Here is a 15,798-nt window from a genome sequence, read left to right as displayed (position 1 = left end):
TCGGAGGATTGGTGTGCGTGCACGCTTGGGAGACGAGGCGACAGCTAAGGTAGACAGAGACAGGAGACACGAGAGTGTGGGATAGAGTGCAAGAGAGGAGGGCCGCAGCGTATCGGCGGTAAGGTCCAGTAACGAAAGAGCTCGGCTCGAGCGGAGCTCGCGTGTCCCCATCGCGCTCGTTCCACGCTCAGTTAGCACGAGACTCGCGATCGAGCAGCACACTTGCTCGACCTGTTCGCCGATCCTCCTGGGTCCGGCCTCGATCGCGATCGCTCGTCGAGAGCCACCCTACTCTTTCTCTCGATTTCGATCGGTCGATACGATAAACGGGGCGGAAAAGCACGTGGCAGCGTGACGCTTCGCTCCGTCCTTTCTTGTCAACTAAACCCATTCTCGTAAACGTGAAATTGGATTTATGGCATCGGAAAGCGCGGCGCGAGTGACGACAGTGTGCAACCTATTAATTCTGTGGAAGAGTAGACCCCTGGATTTACACGATACGGAAGAAGGTGAACGAGCCTGTTCAAGCTACACACAGTGTGTCGTTTTGCAACAGGGAAAAGGTGAACATGCGTCGTGACTGTGGACATCCTTTCGAATCTGCCTCTAGAATCGACGAGTGAATCGGCAGCAGGCGCTTCACTTTCGGAGCTGAAAGAGAAAGAAAGTAGGATTTTTTTGTGAGAACGGAAATCGTGCGGTTTCACGACCAACGTCCGTCCGTGAGAATTACTTTCAGCACCGATATCCCCAGGTACTCGATAGTTCTGGCGCGAATCAAAACTCATGGCTATAGGTCAACCGTGAAATGCATAATGGTGCAGCCAGATTGGCTCGCTATAGAACGACGAATCGAACGCGTTAATTGCATCGGCGGGAGCGAAACTCAGCCTCGTTATCGACGGAATGTTACGTCTGCTGAATAATGATGCGATCAGGCCAATACGAGGGCGTACAAAAATTTCATCGTCTATTCCTCGAACTTTGCCGATACCCGCGCTTAGTGAGTACTTACGTTCGCTGTTTTCGTTTCGATCTTTGCACTTGAGCGTATCGCGTATTTATCTGTGCTGTCGCGTGTTTGATCTGTGTCGATTGTATTGCCATATGAAACGAGCATCGGTACGTTTCACATTGCTACGAACTACGAAATAGTGCAACGCGCGCTCTATCGTTGGCTATTTGGTCGATCGATCGCAGTCGTCGCGCCAGCAGCCTCCTCGAACGCGTTTATTTAAACGCCCGCGATCGTAAAGCGGAATTTGCTTGTTCTCGGGCTTACCGCGAGCAAGATTTACGTCTCGACTCATGACACGGACTTTCGCGGCTTTATCAATTGGCCTGGTATCTAGTACCGCGAATGGCGAGTAGACGGGACGAGAGGCAAGGGGAGGAGGCAACGTGAAGTAACAATGCGTGACGCGGATAACGATAGGTGACATTGCGTGGTAGACTGACCGGTACGCGTGCTGCTGTCGCCTTTTAATTTGCGTCCCGTCAATGCAACAGGTTCGATGACGATCATGGACTATCATCGTCGAATGATCGAGTCGATATCAGCGCCTCGAGCCTTCCGCTTTATTTACTCGCGGAACGAAAACAACTTCGGAATCTTGTTTTTTCTTTTCGGTATCTCTCTCTCTTTATATTTTTAACGAACCCAGTTTAATAAACAATTCTTTCCGCGAAAAATGGTAAACACATTTTTTCCTATTTTTGGGAACAACGTACGATTCATCCTAGGTATTATTTGTTTGTCGACTTAGTTCGATTCTAGTCACTTCCTTCTTTTCGTACCTGTTTGGCTTAAAAGAGGCATGCATATACCGCCTATCGTGTTTTGAAATCGTTAGTGTCCTCGGTATAACATTTCGGTAACGACGAGTTTACTCGTTAGAGCACACTGCTAGAGTAGAAAGTATGGTTCGCTAGGAAGTCGTTAACTGATGGTTCGTCAGTAAATACCGGGCATAGTTGGATCTCGTGGCTCGAACGTGTGCGTCAGAATCGTAACGCAGTCCCCCTTTACTCTTGCCTACGTATATAGTCTAAGGTTACGTGCTTGTCCGCCTATCGGGGAACTGGCCTAATTCGTTTAACTTAACGACATTAGGAAGTCGCGTCCGCGAATCCGTGGCATCGTTCTCGGCAGAGTGCAAACGCGACACGATCAGTGCTCTGTGGCTGGGCTGCCGCAGAAAAATCGGCTTCGATCATCCAGCGATAGTGTGTATTCTCTTTCTTTCTCTTTCGCTACCGAACCAGCCGCGACTTCGAAAGTGGAAGTGATCAGAGCAAAATCGCGGTCTTTTTAGTCTCGAGGCGGCTCGTGGGTGTCGGAATGCGCCCCAAATTCATCGGACGAGATGTAAGGAGTGCGTGCACACGCGGTGGGTGGTGACGATACGTCGGATCGCGGTCGGTGAAACGACGCCCATTCGATAGACTCGTGACGGTAAATAGGTTGGAGTCGTGTAAGCATCGATAGCGAAAGGATGCATTTCACTTGTTACTACTTTTATCGTGTGTCTTTATCTGCACGAGTAAATTCACGAGTTGGAAAAGATGAGGGCGGAAAGAAGGTAAAGAAGAACAACTTCATAAGGGCTTCCTTCGTCGAAGCGTTTTTACCCTGTTTGTCTAGATACAAGAAGGAAAATTCATTCGACTTCGACCAGCTGTCCAGTGTGGGCAGAGTGCATCGCACCGTCGAACTTTCAAGGAGACTCGCTCCCGCATACTTTGCAGAACACGTTTCAAAACGCCTACGAAACCGCGTAGATTGTTGCTCTCCTCTCTCAGGCTTAAGAAACAATCATTTCTTGCAGGAGTACTGTTGTTAGAGACAGTAAAAATAACCGCAGGCTCGAGTTGATAGGTTTTTTCCAGTTCGCATCGCCATCAGTGTATTTCCAGTTCCCTTTGTGGGGTTTCTCGGGAATTAGCAGACTGACGACACAGCTTGGATGGGTATTCTCTCCGATTTTACGAAGAATCGTGCTAACTGCGCTTCGATGAAGAATTTTCAAAGAAATTCGAAGGATAGTTGCGTGGAGTGTCATTAGCATTCGATTCGAATCGATGACAGGTGGTTAGCTCAAATGGATTTCGACTTAAGTGGATTTACTTTACTTTCCATCGAATCCAATTCTTATTATCCGACCGGGTTAAGCCTGATCGAATCGGTTACATAATTTTTGATAGAATGACGCTTAAGTAATCAGGCAAAGGCAAGGACAGTTTGTCAGATTGTTGGTCACCCCGCGAATCTTACATCACGAGGCGGTATATGCTTCCCGATCTTCTATTCTGTCGTCAATTGCATTTTCCGGGAAGAAAACAAAGACACACGTTCGTTCATTTGATTTGGCAGTAGGTTGTATTGTCGTGTAATACTCGAATGACGTAGGCGATCGATAGCTAGCGCATAACCTTCGACTAATCGTGTTCGCTAAAACTTCCACTATTGACAACGGTGGGAGATAAACGAGCGAAAACTATTCCATAGGTGACGTCTGAGTCGTGGGTCAAGAATTTCAGTCGGTTCCGTTCGCGTTGATTGGAAACATTTGCTGGTAGCTGCAGAAACGCACTTGTGGACAAACGGTGCTCGTCATCCGTCGTGTTGAACGGAGTGATTCAAAGGTTTGTCAACAGGAAAGAGAATTTTGATGATTCGTACGGGCACAGTGATGTCATTTGAAGAATAGTTGCACCTGTTGGGGGAGTAGTCTCTGAAACATAACGTCGTTTCTTTTATTACCGTTAGCCGTGACTCGGAAAGGGTGAAGAAAGCGGTTGAAATGCGCGTGACGGAGACGGGCGGCCACAAAGTGGCCCCTATGCCCACCGCCAAGGCAAAAATGGTCGAGTACAAGACATTAACCGAAAGCTGTGATCGCGAGCGCGGGGGTGGCGGTGGCGGTGGTGGCGGAGGCTCGCACCTTGCCGCCACTGTCAAGAACACCGTTCGACGTCTGCTCCGTCGCACGGAAAGCCATCGAGAGCCACCATCGGCCATCTGCCACGCGCCGCCGAATCAAGATAATGCGAACAACCAGGCCACCCTCAACTACTGCCACAGACGACACACCAGGCCACGCGTCAGACGTCAGGTAAGAGAACCACGGCGCAGCGAGAGCAGCTGCAACCGCTGCAACCGCTGCAACGCGATTCGGGTCACCACTCGGTGCGGATCTTCGGAGGACACTAATTCTTTATCCGTACCGTTCTTTTAACTAGTGTAATTCCTGTCTATGGCAAATTCCTCGCGAACACGATACCGTTGCATTTTATCGGTTTGCCTTTACGTAATTGCCAATCAAGAACAGCTTCGCTGTGAATTATCGATTTATTCTGTGCGACCTCCAATCGTAAAAACATCCTACCGATCTAATGTTTCCATGGGAGGAACGATTTCCGCTCAATGGAATTGGATCAGGAATAAACGTGGGGAATTGTCAACGAAACGAATCGCTGCGTGTCAAATGGCGTGGGAAAAACTCCTTCCAGTTCAGACACGGACGAAGTAGAAACGGCCTTCTCCGAACGGCATAGCGACGCAGAGGAAATTCATCGTTTCCTCGAAGTCTCTTTGTGGAAGCCCCTTAAGACTGTTTGCGAAACGACGGCACGTCGTTAACGGTATAATTGGCGTCGTGAAAACACGCATCGACCGGGGTTATAATTGCACATGGAACAGCCGAGTCTCAGAAGGGTGAGCTCGTTCGCAAAACTCAGAAACCGATCGAGTCGAATCGATAGATTCTTTCTGCCCAGCTCTGGCGTAACCATGCGACCTTAACATCTTGCTGTCTTCCGTTTCGCGCGTCTTCAGCCTCCAGCCGCGATAATTACTTCCTTCGTGGCGAAACAATGGGCCCTCGTAGATACATGGTATTCGTGGTACGCTCCTTTGTCTGAGGAAACACTTGTTCGTTTGCTGGCAAAGCAAGCGTCGATGGCAATTTAAAAGGAAAGGACCTAGTGTATTACGAATACAATCGATTCGGTTGTTTCACGCTGGCTGCACGTCGCAGACGCGTGTTCGTTCCTTCCTTTTATGGCAAACACTTGTACCTCGGTGTCGAGACACGCTGAGTACCTGCTATCTAATCTATCGTCAGGTTGCATTTTTTCACTGCAACCGTCGACAGGCAGACGCATCCGCCTGCAGTTCGACCGTCTGCTATTCTAATACGTTTCGCTGCATCTCGTATAAATCAAGCCGGAACACGTTAGTTATCGATACTCGCCGCGTTGCCGCGTTGCCGCGTATAAACTCGTTGATTTCCTTTCACCGCTCGAGAATGCCTCCGCGTTGGAGCCCAGGTAATAGCGCAGGTGCACCGATCCATGTTCACTGTGGATCGTGGACGCAGAAACTCTGCGTTTTCAGCGTCCACCTGACATGGAGCCGTTGATAGACTGCGCGTATTTACGCGAATCAATTGCTCAATTTAGAGGAAATGCATCACAGGTGAATCGACCGCGCTTATGTGTTCGATCTTCTAGGTTGAATTATGTGTGTGCATTACTATGTACACAACACCGACGTTGTTCGATTAGTATCAACAAAAGGACACTGTTTACGATGGCCTCTGTCTCCTCGATCACTTCAAATTTGTCCTCCCAGAGGTTACCATGGAATCAAACAAACTCTTCGAAGTGAAGCGGAGTAAATTAAGTTCGATACGCGGCGGTTTGATATCGACATTGGAGAGGTTCGCGGAATAACGTATATTCGAATTGCATTGAATATAAACAGTTGTAAGAATCCCAAGGGTATAATGTACAGTACTTTCTGTTTGGAAGTTTCTCCAGGGACGAAAGTCGAACGATCGCCCCCGAATAAGACTCGAAATCCAGGCTAACCTTCGCGCAGAGATTTATATTTGCGTGTTGAAACATTTACACGAGAAATTCGAAACAATATACAAGCAGCAAGTGGGAGAGAGTAAAAGTGCTGAAACGAAAGATTTTCATTGGAGTAGCTTTATTGTGGAATGAACACGTTCTCCGTCGATGAATAATTGTTGATCGATAGTGTCGAACATGTTTCGCTTATTTGGAGAGTATCTTGTGTAATTGAAGCCACTCCCATCGTCGTAGAAGATATGCGAGTGTTGCCTCAGCTTTCGTCGGTAAACAAGATGACGTAAAATTATTGAAGCTTGATTCGGCCGCATTATCGCCTTTTCATACGCTATCAAAGGTCAGAAAGGTTTCAAGAACGGTTTGTCTCAATTCAGAATAAGATAAGACAATAGTCGTTCGCGTGCGCTCGTGCATCAAGCAGGATGGTTCCGTTTTCCTTCTTCTAATCGTAACTGAGAACGCATACGAGTTTTAAATTTTACAGAATTTGGTATTCCTATTGCTAGACCGAATTTTAGACGAGGAAAACTAGAGACTTGTGTTTTCGAAGACCCACATTGATTCGAAACGGGTTATAAATATTGATGTATGCAGTATGGTGCGATGTTTACCGTGCGCGACACAAAAAGAGAGATTACCTTATCGAATACGAAGCGAAAAGAAATTTCCAATATGTAAAAAATTCACGAACAACCGGTACACAAGGATGCCAACCGATAATACATGCATCAATTTTTTTCGACCAGCTGTTTATAAAAGCTGTACTATTTTTAACAAGCTTTCCACTGAACATCGCTGAGGTAAAAAAAATGTTGATTGATCCTGATCCTGAACGAAACCTCATTGCGTTTATAAACATCCAGCAAAATTCATCAGTTAGGTACTTTGAATCAACAAGATACTTTTAGAAAATTCTTTTTCCATTATCCTAATGAATTCGCTAAATTCTCGCTAGGTCGGAGCGATAAATGAAACTTTTCACGATGGAGGGTTCTCGTATACAATTCTATTGAAGTGGTTTCTTAAAGTCTCGAGGAAATCGTACTGAATACTGGCCAAGACGATTCAACAAGAGGCTCTCGCGCTCCGAATAAGTGGGTTAACGAACAATTGATATTTAGTCGAGATGAAATATGTTAGAGGAGTTAGCTGTTCGATGACGGCAAATATTCTTTGTCGACACCGGTTAACAGCGGCTCAAATGTACTTTAAACGATTCACTTCCGCGATAACCATCAGGGGTCCGTTGGTGTGCAGAGGCAAACGTTCCTGTCGCACCAACATTGGTTAGTGCTTTCATCAAGGCCGTTTCCATCAAACGACTCAAGTTCCCCTAGCGTGCCCGACGATCGCAGCATTGACAATCGTTTCTCGAAACCCCCTACGCCCTTCCTCGTCTGGAATCGAAAAACCTCGACACGAGCATCGCGGTTTCATTTTGCAATTGCGCTTCGATCAGTCGTAATGCCGCGGGAACTATTCGTCGCGTATTCAGAGCGCCGAGGTGATCGAGACAAAAGAAGCACGATAGCGTTCGTTGACTCACGCTCTAATTTTCCTCTTCCACCGTGTCTAGAAACACGAGTACCGTCCCGAGACTTCAATCACAATCGTTCACCTCTTAACATCCGTTATCTACCATTAGACTAGAGGTTCGCCGTTCGTTATTTATTGCACACGTAGTCACGCAACCATCGAACCATCGATTCGTAGGAGAGACCAGCCCCAACCAGTAATTGCTAGCGAAACTAGGAAGTGATAAGCTCTCGTGAGTAAGCTCACGAAAATTTCCGGGACAAGTTTGTCGCTAACGATGCATTGCGAGATCAGCGGATATTCGATAATCCATTCAATGGACCGTAACAAATTCTGATCGTTGAATGAAAGGTGTTTCATCGAGAGTCGTTAATACGATTCGCTTCGTGAATGTTAGACACTAGTTCAGTTTTCATTAGCTCTCCAGTTTTAAAGAAGGAAGAAAACGTTACCTAACTATAGGCCTGTGCATAGTTTATTTATACATTGCACCTACCTTGTATAACCTGGTAGATAAGGCTGAAACATAGCGAAAGGGAAACGTAAAGCAGGAGCTGCATTATTAAATGCAGTTAGTTTCAATATAGGAGCACGTTGCTAAAAGCATTCACTCATAGTCTTTAGACAGCTACTATACGCGTCGTTTTTATTGAAAACTCTGACGTTCTACTTCCTCGGATCAAAAGTTGCCAGTTTATCGTACAATGAAGAAGTCATCTTATCGTAAACGCTCACGCAAACAAGTAGACTACACAAAGAAACGTTTGGAAACTAAACGCAATGGAAAAATATTCGAGTTCAGGGTTAATGGTTCTTTGATTCGTCTCGTTTAGTTGGGCTAGGTACACGTATGTGGTCGCATTAAATAGCGACGCGTAGCAGTTGGAGCGTTAGTGGAATGCCACACGTTCCCAACACAAGAGACGAGGAATATAAATCAAACAACCACTCGAGGACATTTTCACAGAAATTCTGCAATTTTCCTTCGCTCATTCGCAATCAAATACCGAATATACGATAATCAGCAATTCAGCGTTTTGCGAGAATTGGTGCGTGAAAAAGTATCGTCCAATGTAGACGCGAACCCATAACAGTTCCGTTGTTCAAATAATTCGACACGCTTGCGCATGCAAGTCTTCGAATGCGAAACGATCTTGACCCTGTTATCGACACCGTCTCGATTTTAATTTGCAGTTGTGCGTACAGCAGTAACTATCATGGAATTATGTAAACCAGCTGGAACATCGCATCCGCGATACTCGTGTAACCAGAAGCCGACTTCGAATGCTAAATCATTAATTGCGCTGAATGTCGTTGCGATGTGTTTAAATGGCGTCTTATATTTATTGCTCAATTTAACGAAATTATTTGAATGTTGATTTCGCGAGTTGACGAGAGTTTGAAGTAAGTGTAGCCTGAAAATATTTGAAGTCCTGAATAAACTGGATGGAAGCACCGTTTCGACGAAGAGTCTGAGCAACGTTTCAAACTAAAATATCGCTGTCGAAAAAAAAAGGATGTAGTCTGTTATCTGCGCTTTTACTGGAGCTGCCGTACAGAAAAGTCTCGACAAACACGAAGGCGCCGATGTTCTGAACCGAAAGACGCCTTCGGTTTGCGACAGTCACGAGTTGACTTCTTCCAAATCCTTAGCCAAACGAGCTGGTGGTTATATCGGGCGTGTTAAACCTACGAGACAAGCAAATCACACGGGTACCTCGCATTGTTTGCAATAGTAGCGCACGCGTTGTTAGTATTCCACCGACCTTAGGTTTTCTTTTTTCCATCGTTTGTTTTTTCTCTGTCGTCCCTGTTACTATTTTAAAACGCTCCAAAAAACTGATACATTTAGTCCCGTTAGTAATGTAGTGAGCCCATTAGTAAAACGGTACCACGTTGATCGATGAACTTGAAGCTTTATGAAGCTCCTAAAATAATTGCATGAGTGAAGCAGCCTTCGGTGGATTCAGAATAGTCCAGACAACAGATAGCATAAATTCTTGTTAGATAAGAAGCATTGTTAGGCAAGCGAATCGTAAAACGCGATTACAGTATTTATTTTTAACACACGTACTAAGGCTTAATACTAAATATTTATTAAGTAATTTCGTAAAAACACAAGAAAACTCACTTAAGTGTAACGATCACTGTTTAACGAGCTTTTGTCAGCTAATAGAATGTTACCACGCCTCGTGTTCTACTTTGCAACTCGGTGCCTTTTACTTTCTTATAAGGTTTAAAATTTTGAAAGGATCCAAATCTTGAGATCAGTTTCGAGTTTCTAAATTTTCCTTTGATGCGTCAAGCAATGGTCCAACGTTACAGAAGTTTATCGAGTTAGGCCTTTCAGCAGCAGCAGTACAGTGCGTGAACGTAATCTCAAACGAGCGGCCAAAAGCACGCGTGTCCCTCGTAAAACGCGACGCAGTGATTCATCGCCGCGGTATATTGCAGTCACGGTGCAACCGCGCGAGACCTTTTTTCGTATTCCCTTTTTTCTCGTCACAGCGAGTCGGAGTTGGTACACAGGAGCCAGTACACAGGAAGTCGGAGTTAATTACGCGTTTCCATAGTCCTCGTTGCAATGTTAGTATCTGGAAACCCGCGAAAACTCGCACGTTGCACCGTCGTGCAATGGTTTCATAGCTTTTCTCTTCGTTCAGAGAGAAACTCGGTTGAATTGAAATTACCAGCGAGAATTTGCGTGAATCGTTAGCGAGTATTAGAGAGATGCAACGGTACGAGAAAAATTGCACTTTCTAACAAGCCGTTACTTAGCAAGAACCAACCTCCACTAAGCCCAATCACCGTAATTGTTATCCTCTTATTCATCGTCGACTTTGATTCATAGCTGAACCGCACGAGTCATCTCTGGTGCAGCCTGCTCGTCTCTTTCTATTTTTAATAATCGTTTACGATCGTCTCGAGGTAAATGATTCACTTTTAAAGAACCGTGGACTGTGTCGGTGCATCGTTAGTTCTTCAAAAGAAAACTCAGGGATCGTGAAAGCGACCCACACACGGTAATCTGTTAATGGTGGGAGAAAGACGGAGAAGCGAGTACACGTTCGAGCAGTATAAAACCTTAAAGCAGTATAAAACGCCCACCTGTTCTTGCACAAACTTTCATAAAGTCAGATACGGGATTAAATTTCGTGCGAATCTTTAAAAATTTTAATCCTCGCTGAATTTTTTGCAGCTGCTTCTTCATCGTCAATTTTAACGCAACAAGAATAAGCAACCTTTAATTACAGTATCCTGAATCGTGTCAGCAGTCTCACGATTCACGAATTTACTTACTATTAAGAGTAGAATAACGTCAACCAGTTAACATCTCTATCGCCTGATGCAATTGCCGCGAGCACGTCGAGTTTGTTGGGAAAGCAATTTGCGATCTAGCAAAAGCGAAGGTCGCGATCACTGCAATCACCAGAGATACGAACGCGAAAGCAAATGCAGGCATGAGTTTCTACCTTCGATCAATGTTTCGCAAACCTTGAGGACCGCTGGCAATCTAGGGCCGAACGAGTTCTCTCCCTCTCCTTTGAATCCTGATTTCCCCGGCCGAATTGAAGGTCGTCGGAGGTCCACGTGGGAAAATGTACAGGAGTTATTTGTCCAGCCCCACTTTCCTTTTCCTTTCCACAAGAAACGAAAACGCCAGATCGTTCAGAACCTGTAGCGTCCGTGGCTGGTTCCAACATTACCCAATGGCACGAACGCTTTACAGCTTCTTCACGATCGGTCCGATTTACGGACGACTTTCATTTTTATTCGACGTTGAACGCGTGGGCGCTGGAACGTATATCTCGTGCGCGGTGATACATCATGCGCGGAAGGTTAGACACTTTCTAAGCACGTGGCACGCAGGGCGCTTTTGTCGAACCTGGTTGACGGAACGTCACCAGAGAAAATCACTAGACTCGCGCTGAGATTTCGTCAAGTGCTTCGTACTCCCTTTGAAACTTATTTCTAGTGAAAACTCAGTCTCACGCGGTCGCGTGCTGCCAGACGCACAAGAGAAGAGAGCGTAGTTTCGTCATGCATTTGGCAAGGGCTTCAGAAAAGTTTGAGAAACATGCGTCTTGATCGTGGAATCTGTCGAAAGGCGGAGAGTATTCTCGGCGCAACAATATATTCCTATTCATATTGGCACAAGAGAAACGCGAACAGACGCGAGTAGTTGGCGAGATCCGAGTGAAATTTTTGCACCAGTTTAGAAAATCGACGGTGGGAATGCGTCAGGTTCGTGCACCGATCCAGACTAATCTTCTTCGGCTCTGCTTCGCGCTAGATTCAGTGCTAGATTGACGTTCCCTCGATTGTCGAAACGCGCTCGAACCATTGAGATGCATCAGCCGCATTTACATAATAACTATAGTTCCTCGGCCGAGCGAAGGGGTTAAATCTCAGTGTCAGTTCCTCGCGCAGCTGGTCAAGAACAGAAACGAGCGGGATCCTTGCAGTTTATCGGCACGCAATTTCAATTGCAAATGGGCTGTACCTTTCTGTTCTGAACGGAGCCAGGTAGCTCGACTTAACGCGCGAGTGAAAATTGTAGGGGGAAAAGTGGTGCGGGCTCCAAAGCGGTGGAGCACGGTCCTGCTATCGGCACTTGTACTTTGAGTTGGCGCTACGATAGGCGCTCGAGGCGCGGCGGAGCGAGTTGGGGCGAGGCGAGGCGAGGCGAGGCGAGGCGAGGCGAAGCGAGGTGAGGCAAGGCAAGGCAGCTTTGCCGGCTAGTTGCTCGAGGCCTGTGAGTCACGGACGGGGCTTTCGCTGCTCGCGCGTGCACTTGTTCACAGCCGAAGCGGCCGCTCGGTCGCAGTTTTCGCGCGGTTTCCTACTCGACCCGCGTCCTGTCCACCGGATGCGATCTCGTCGAGTTCGAAGCGCGCAGACCGCTCGACGCGCGCCCTTTCCTCGACGATTTCCTCGACGATTTCCTCGACGATTTCCTCGTTTCGACGGGGCGTGAAGCGTGCTCCCCCTCGTGGACGAGCGTTTCCCCTCGGCGTGGAACGACGCTGCGAGCGGAGTGGTGGAGTGCTCGGACGCGGAAACCCGGCGAACCGGACGGGTGCGAGCTCGAACGGAAACGCGGAGTGCGCTCGAGTCGCTGCGAACGCTGCGAACGCTGCGAACGCGAGTGACACGCCGCGCCGCGCCGCGCCGCGCCACTGCCGTGCGTTTACAAAGTCGATGTGTCGCTTTGTGCACGTGTTCTGCGACAACGTTCAGTGTTTTCTTCCAAGTGCGAACAGCGTTGCTGTCTTTCGAGATGCCGGTCTAATAACTTCAGTGAACAAAACAGGATTAATATCTTGCGTGAAGTACATGTGGTACGAGTATTTTTCTTGCTTTCCTGATTTCGATCGTTACTCGAGGAACGATGATCACGAAGGGCGGGAGGAGTAGGGAAGTGAAACAGACGGAAAGGAAAATAGGAATTAACGGTTTATGTAAGCTGCGAGTAATTCCACGGTTACGGCTCCCGCGGAGAACGATGTACGGCTAATTAGTACGCTCGTAACCGTAGGTAGCATTTATTTTTCTTCTGATACACGGTGCTCTGGTTTCTGGACGTTTCAGATTGCGGGTTCAGCCAGTTCGCGAAAGTGCTATCAGTTTGTATTCGGGGAATTGCTGGGAATCGGGGGGAAGTAAAGTCAGAGGCTGTAATAATACTGGCGAGAGTTATTGTTGCTCGTAATCACGATCGATTGGATGAATACACTAAAGGTCGTGTTCGCCTGGCGCTCGGAGCCCTCTCCCATTACTGTTTTCATTTCAAATTAGGCGTATGGACCGGCTCGAAAATTTTCCATCCGCTAGCGTGACGAATTCATTGAAAACTAGAGGAAGCGTAGAAAGAATAATCGTAAAGTCTAATGCGGGATTCATTTTAAATTCAATTCGATCCACGGTAAGATAAATCGAAGTCGATTAATTCGTGTAAACGTTTCTCGTGCTACTCGCGTCACGTCCGCGCGCATCCAATTAGACGCGACTATGGTTTTCCCGATACAGCCACCTGTGCGTCTTTAACCGCGACGTCCGCGACGGTCTGCCTATTGGCGCTCTCGTTCCCCTCGAAGGTAGCGCGATCGCGATTCGATCGTGATTCGATCGTCCACGCTATCCCTCGCAACGCGAAATCGTACACCGAACGCGGTCAATTGAAAAACTTGAAGCTTTCTTCTCTCTTCTCTTTTTATTCTTCCCTCCGATTCCCCGATGAAACTCAAGCACGTAGCCACGAGTACACGTACGCGTCCCGATAACCACGTATCTTATCCTATCCTCGATTACACCGGCTGTAAAGGTTGTTTTCTCGCGATCGCTAAAGCAAATTTTCAAAAGCGATACGGTTTCGTGAGGGACGATTGTTTCTCGAGAAACTCCGCCGACAAAGAGGAATTATCGACCCGCCTTCGATTAATCGCGTGGATCCCTCTGTCCACCAATCGCGCAAGAGTTTGTTCTCGGTTCGAGATCACTTGTTCGTCCACCTCGAACGATGCAGTTTCGAAATCCTGGCCCCGCTCCAACGTGCTCGTAACTTATTTCTCGTAATACTTTGAAAGCCTGGCGTTTCTAATTTTGCTCGAATCCATCGCACCTGGTAAGCCTGCCCTGTGTCAATCCCAATAAATATCGACTCTGAATTGACGCCGTCTCGCGGCGCGAAATATGTGATAATTACGAACGTCAGAGCCACTCGAGAGAGTGGAGCAGGAATGCTAAGATACGCGACACGCGTTCTTGAGCTTATTAGATAAACGAGAAACGACACGCGTTTTGCGCGGCCCGTTTAATCCGCTCCCATCTGTATCGGCCACTAACGCGCTGATTTCTCGCCTCGCGATCGAGTCCCTCGGAAGATTCGTGTTTCCTGCAGTCGGCGCGTGCTCGAGACGCGAAACGTCCGGAAACGTCCGGAAACGCTTATTTCCTACCGACTAACGGGGCATGTCGCAGAAATTCGCGCTCGCGGCGTTGGTATATTCTAGTTGGCTGCCGCTCTCGAGATTCCCTCGGCACAGCCGGAATCCGGTCTGAGTTAGGTAGAGACGGTATCGCTTATCAGCATCTACCGCTGATAACGGGTTAACGAAGTCGAGTTGGCTGGCCGAGCGCTTATCGTCGCGAGGGAAATGGACCCAGTTGTTCGCAGCAGACCGTTCGCGCGGAACCTTTTCGCTCCACGTTTCTCTCTTCCTTCGTCCTTCGATTAAGAACCGAGTCACGTTGCCTCGTCAAAATCTGTCCCCTTGCGCCAAACAATTTCACAAGGTTTCCCCCTCGCAGGTTATCGCCACGGACGCGGCAGCGATAACGATCGTCCAGTTGTGCAAGCACTTCCGCCGTTCGCGATTCCTTCTGTGTCTTGGGAATTCGTAGACGTTGGCTTTGTTCGCGATCGGGAAACGACATCGCAGAAGTGAAATCGGGAAAGGAAGACCTTTGTGCCTCGGTGTAATTGGAAAATACGAAGAAAGTGAGGTAGTTGTGTAGCAACTGGTTCAGGAAAGAATTCGTGCGGCTTCGACATCACAGGCTTATCCATTCAACAAATTCAATCGACGTCGTATCGGGTGGTAATAGCGCGTCGGACCTCGCAACGTGCGATAAGCCACGGAAAAATAAAACTGACTCGTTCGAGTGGAAACCGAGAAACCAACGCCTTGAGACCGCGCGTGCGTGCGTTCTCGGGAACTTTATCGTTTCGGTCGACGTATGTCGTAACACTGTTGCTTCCTCCTGTATTCGTGACGATTCCTCGAGTACGATGGACCTGCTTTTCCAGAGATCCGTCGGATTCTCCGCGAGTGCGAATCGCTGCAACTGAATGCAAAGTTGGGGCTCACCTCGCGCATCGCTCCGTCTCGTTGGATGGTATTTTAATCCTTCGACTCACAACCTGGCCGCACTCGCTTCTTCGTAATATCCAGAAGGTTGCAAACTTCGCAAGGCCCAGTACGTTGATTGTCGTCAAAGCTTAATCGCAAAGTTTCGCCTCATCGCTGCTTCGTGCTTGTCGATATTATATGTTTTTGTCGCCAACGAAACGAGGGACGTACCCACGACCCACGACCGTTTGTCACCTGGATATGTCATGTTTGGTCCGTGGGGTTAAGGGTTAATGTGAACGTGTCGAGAGTTGGTGATCGTCCCTTCGTCGACGAAGATCTTTCGTCCTGCAGCTGCAACGAGAGGCCCTTAACGAGGACACATGTTTTTCTGACAGAACCCGAGCGACCAGCCCGCCGTCGTCGATCCATGCAGCCAATCAATCCATGTTGAAGAATTATCTAGGACCGTTTGAACGTTTTTTCAAAGGTATCGAAGGACTTGAGAAGGTGATCTTCTCCTTTCGTAGCA

At 47.5% G+C, this 15,798-nt stretch overlaps 2 protein-coding genes and 1 long non-coding RNA gene across 3 annotated transcripts; 2 read left to right on the top strand and 1 right to left on the bottom strand.

Moving 5' to 3' along the window:
• Window positions 1-426: 426 nt before the first annotated feature.
• LOC143185391 (uncharacterized) lies at window positions 427-15,789 on the top strand. Its single transcript, XM_076388348.1, has 4 exons — window positions 427-754; window positions 3,509-3,645; window positions 3,770-4,115; window positions 15,665-15,789. Exons 3-4 carry the CDS (start codon window positions 3,804-3,806, stop codon window positions 15,740-15,742), a joined length of 390 nt encoding a protein of 129 aa, XP_076244463.1. The 5' UTR covers window positions 427-754; window positions 3,509-3,645; window positions 3,770-3,803; the 3' UTR covers window positions 15,743-15,789.
• On the bottom strand, window positions 5,982-10,942 carry LOC143185934 (uncharacterized). Its single transcript, XR_013002971.1, has 2 exons — window positions 10,909-10,942; window positions 5,982-6,205 (listed from the first exon to the last, which is right to left on the bottom strand). It is a non-coding gene; the product is annotated as an uncharacterized LOC143185934 (long non-coding RNA).
• LOC143185933 (uncharacterized) lies at window positions 14,386-15,327 on the top strand. The gene is made up of 3 exons (XM_076389264.1): window positions 14,386-14,458; window positions 14,504-15,151; window positions 15,224-15,327. The coding sequence occupies exons 1-2, from the start codon at window positions 14,386-14,388 to the stop codon at window positions 14,815-14,817; spliced, it is 387 nt and encodes a 128-aa protein (XP_076245379.1). The 3' UTR covers window positions 14,818-15,151; window positions 15,224-15,327.
• Window positions 15,790-15,798: the final 9 nt, after the last annotated feature.

This window comes from Calliopsis andreniformis, chromosome 12 (assembly GCF_051401765.1).
Source record: "Calliopsis andreniformis isolate RMS-2024a chromosome 12, iyCalAndr_principal, whole genome shotgun sequence".
Taxonomy (NCBI): domain Eukaryota; kingdom Metazoa; phylum Arthropoda; class Insecta; order Hymenoptera; family Andrenidae; genus Calliopsis; species Calliopsis andreniformis.
The sequence above is the reverse complement of the archived record's forward strand: the minus strand, read 5'-3'. Positions and strand labels throughout refer to the sequence as shown.

What these genes read in the sequence shown, in the direction of transcription:
- LOC143185391 (XM_076388348.1), top strand. Translation starts at nt 3,804, where the DNA reads ATGCGCGTGACGGAGACGGGCGGCCACAAAGTGGCCCCTATGCCCACC. An exon ending in GGCCACGCGTCAGACGTCAG is followed by an intron (nt 4,116 to 15,664) that starts GTAAGAGAACCA and finishes TTTTTCTGACAG; the next exon opens with AACCCGAGCGACCAGCCCGC.
- LOC143185933 (XM_076389264.1), top strand. Translation starts at nt 14,386, where the DNA reads ATGTCGCAGAAATTCGCGCTCGCGGCGTTGGTATATTCTAGTTGGCTG. An exon ending in CTCGAGATTCCCTCGGCACA is followed by an intron (nt 14,459 to 14,503) that starts GCCGGAATCCGG and finishes ATCGCTTATCAG; the next exon opens with CATCTACCGCTGATAACGGG.